This window comes from Corvus brachyrhynchos, unplaced genomic scaffold, assembly GCF_000691975.1.
Source record: "Corvus brachyrhynchos isolate BGI_N302 unplaced genomic scaffold, ASM69197v1 scaffold47, whole genome shotgun sequence".
NCBI classification, from domain to species: domain Eukaryota; kingdom Metazoa; phylum Chordata; class Aves; order Passeriformes; family Corvidae; genus Corvus; species Corvus brachyrhynchos.
In genome coordinates, this window is record NW_008239292.1 from 747,701 (window position 1) to 751,174 (window position 3,474).

At 68.7% G+C, this 3,474-nt stretch overlaps 1 protein-coding gene across 1 annotated transcript in view; it reads left to right on the forward strand.

The window, feature by feature from the left end:
• COL1A1 (collagen type I alpha 1 chain) overlaps positions 1–3,474 on the forward strand; it is a 31,015-nt gene that overhangs the window by 8,329 nt on the left and 19,212 nt on the right. The window contains exons 21-34 of the mRNA XM_017740491.1: positions 3–68; positions 187–240; positions 698–751; positions 855–908; positions 1,016–1,069; positions 1,323–1,367; positions 1,467–1,565; positions 1,723–1,830; positions 2,174–2,281; positions 2,382–2,435; positions 2,549–2,602; positions 2,703–2,810; positions 2,902–2,955; positions 3,274–3,384. Of these exons, the coding sequence (XP_017595980.1) occupies positions 3–68; positions 187–240; positions 698–751; positions 855–908; positions 1,016–1,069; positions 1,323–1,367; positions 1,467–1,565; positions 1,723–1,830; positions 2,174–2,281; positions 2,382–2,435; positions 2,549–2,602; positions 2,703–2,810; positions 2,902–2,955; positions 3,274–3,384 (1,023 nt within the window). The remainder of the gene's footprint in view (positions 1–2; positions 69–186; positions 241–697; positions 752–854; positions 909–1,015; positions 1,070–1,322; positions 1,368–1,466; positions 1,566–1,722; positions 1,831–2,173; positions 2,282–2,381; positions 2,436–2,548; positions 2,603–2,702; positions 2,811–2,901; positions 2,956–3,273; positions 3,385–3,474) is intronic.

Genomic DNA, 3,474 nt, shown 5'->3' on the forward strand with positions numbered 1-3,474 from the left:
CCCCCGGCCCCCCCGGAGCCAGAGGCCAGGCCGGCGTGATGGGATTCCCCGGCCCCAAAGGCGCCGCGGTGAGTGCCACCGTCCCTGAGGGACCCCGCCCGCCGCCACCGCCACCAGCCGGGAGCTCAGGGGACCTGTCCCCCCCTCCCCGGTGTCGTCACGGGGCTCATCCCGATCTGCTTTTAGGGCGAACCCGGCAAACCTGGCGAGAGAGGAGCTCCCGGTCCCCCCGGCGCCGTGGTGAGTGTGGGGTGGGGCACAGACAGGGCGGGGGAGGTGACAGGGAGGGTGACCCCGGTGTGAGGTGACAGAGAGGGTCACCGTGGTGCGGGGTGACAGGGAGGGTGGCAGGGAGCATCACCCAGGGCATGGGGTGGCGGGGAGGGACACCCTGGCACGGGGCAGCCGGGACGGGGTGTGAATGGGGTGTGAACGGGGTGTGAGGTGGCCGAGCGGAGCAGGGAAGGCTCCAGGCCCGAGGCCGCAGCGGGATGAGGTGTTCGGGATCCCGTCCCGGTGGCTACCGGCGGTGTTGGAGCGGGGACAGCGGGGTGACGTGGCCCGCGGGCAGCTCGCCGCGGTGTCTCCCGGCCTTCGAAGGATCCCGTGGCCGTGTCCAGGCCCACGCCCAGCCTGAGGGGGGGACACAGAGCCGTGCGGGGGCCGCTCTGAGCACCCTCCTCTCCCTCCTCCCCAGGGCGCTGCTGGCAAAGACGGTGAAACCGGTGCCCAAGGTCCCCCCGGCCCCGCCGTGAGTATCCCCCAGCCCGCGGCCACCCACGGCCGCGCCCGGCCACCGGACAAGGGGCTCGGGAGCCACCTGCCCCCCTCCATGCTTGTCCTGTGTTCCCCAGGGTCCCGCTGGAGAAAGAGGTGAACAAGGTCCCGCTGGTGCTCCTGGCTTCCAGGTGAGGGGTGTCCCCTTCCCCAGCAGGGGGACAAAGCCCCCAGGGTACGGGTGACATTTCCCTCGTCCCCTCCGTGGTGGCTCATGGCTCCTCTTCTTCCTCCCCAGGGTCTGCCCGGCCCTGCTGGCCCCCCTGGCGAGGCTGGCAAGCCTGGTGAGCAGGTGAGTGTGGGCACTGGGGACCCTCCTGTCCCCTCCCCGTCGCCCCTCTCCGGGTCACATCAAGGGCTGCTGGTGGGGTCCCTCCATGTGATGTCCTCCATGCAGTGGGGGAGCAGTGGGAATCCCAGCCCTACCCAGGGAATGAGGGATCCCAGGGGGCGCCCCGGGGACCCCTCTGCCTGTCCCCAGTGTCCCCAGTGTCCCCAGTGCCACCCGTTCCCCTCTGACTCGTCACCCTCTCCCTCCTGCCCAGGGTGTCCCCGGAGACGCCGGAGCCCCCGGTCCCGCCGGTGCCAGGGTAAGCTGAACCCCTCTGTGTCCCCCTGAACTCTCGGCACCCCAAAGTGTCCCAAACCCCCCTGACGGCCTCGGGCCCTCTCCTGCCTCCCCTCCCCAGGGTGAGAGAGGATTCCCTGGAGAACGCGGTGTCCAAGGCCCCCCCGGTCCCCAAGGTCCTCGTGGTGCTAACGGTGCTCCCGGTAACGATGGTGCTAAGGTAGGTGCCAGCCGGGGAGTGTCAGGGACTGTCCCCAGCTTGTGGGGCATGGCTGTGAAGGTGGCTGGGTTTGGCTTCACCCCCTTGGCTGGGGCTGAGGCCGGGATGGATTTGCTGTGCTGGCATCTCACTGTTCCCTGTTTTTCCTCTTTCCCAGGGCGATGCTGGTGCTCCCGGAGCCCCTGGAAACCAAGGGCCCCCCGGTCTGCAGGGTATGCCCGGAGAACGTGGTGCTGCCGGCCTGCCAGGCGCCAAGGGTGACAGAGTACGTGTCCCCGAACCCCTTGTGTCCCCAAACCCCTGGGGTCCCCCTTGGTCACCTGTTCCCCACCATCCCTGTGCCCCCCTCATCATCCCCTCGGGGCTGGATGTGTCCCCGAGCCAAGGCTGGTGGGCAGCAGCGTCCCGAGGAGGGGATGCTCTGTGTCACCTCTGTCCCCATCCCTTGGGGACAATCCCTCAGTGAGAGCCCAGCTCTCGTGAGGAGGAGGAGGATGGTCCCAGCCTGTCCCAGCGAGGATGAAGAGCCGGGGATGTCTCAGTGCAGAGAGGGGCGAGCTCCTGCAAGGGACCTGTCCTTGTAACCCACGCTCGTGTCCCTCCCCCAGGGTGACCCCGGTCCCAAAGGTGCTGATGGCGCTCCTGGCAAGGACGGTCTCCGAGGCCTGACCGGTCCCATCGGCCCCCCCGGCCCCGCTGGTGCTCCCGGTGACAAGGTAGGGACATCCCGCAGGGACAGGCGTGTCCAGGCAGCCACCGCCACCTCCTCGCCACAGCCCTGATCCTTCTTCTTTTGTTCTTCCTCCCCTTTGCCAGGGTGAAGCCGGTCCCCCCGGTCCTGCTGGTCCCACTGGTGCTCGTGGTGCTCCTGTAAGTGTCCCCTCCCCTCGGAGATGGCCCTGCCGTGGGTGGCCGCTCCTTGGTGGCCGTGGTGGCTGTCCCCTGCTTGTCTCACGCTGTTCCCTCCCGTCTCTCTTTCCCAGGGTGACCGCGGCGAGCCTGGCCCTCCCGGTCCTGCTGGATTTGCTGGCCCCCCTGTGAGTGTGACGGCCTCGCCTCCCCCCTCTCGGGGGTCCGCTCCCACTCCCCAGGGTGCTGCTGAGCCCCCCGGACTGACCCTGTCCCCCTGTCCTGCAGGGAGCTGATGGCCAGCCTGGTGCTAAAGGTGAAACTGGGGATGCTGGAGCCAAGGGTGACGCCGGTCCCCCCGGCCCTGCCGGCCCCACTGGTGCTCCTGGACCTGCTGTAAGTGCCCCCCCTCACCCCCTCCACTGGCTGGGAAGCAGCCCCACAGCACAGCTCACCCCTCTCCTCTTCCTCCTCTTCCTCCCCACAGGGTGCTGTTGGTGCTCCCGGTCCCAAAGGTGCTCGCGGAAGCGCTGGACCCCCTGTAAGTACCGGTCTTGTGGGGAGGGGGCATTTGGGGGAGTTCAGGGACCCCCCACGGATGTGAACAACCCCAAGGTGCTTTAGCTCTTTAGCTCTGCTCCCCCGAAAACGTCTGGGGATGGCAGCAGAGGGGGGCGGCTTCATCCCAGCAGGAGATAGAGCGGAAAAGGGGGGGGTTGCCTTTTTTCCCCCAAAATCAGCCCCCCTGGTGGGCACTCTCCTCCTGGACACCGGGGTTCCCTGTGTGACCCCCGGCCAGGGGATTGTCCCCTGGACCTTTGGATCCAACCCCACTGACTCCAGCTTTCCTCCCTTCCAGGGTGCTACTGGTTTCCCTGGTGCTGCTGGACGCGTTGGACCCCCCGGCCCCTCTGTGAGTACCCCTGGGGGGGAGATGTGGGGGGGTGGTGCTGGGGGCACAGGACAGGAGGTGCTGGGCACCATCCAGGGGCTGAGCCCTGTCCCACTTGGCACCGGGACACCGCTGGCCGCCCCTCAGCCGGCAGCGAGGGGGGCCCGG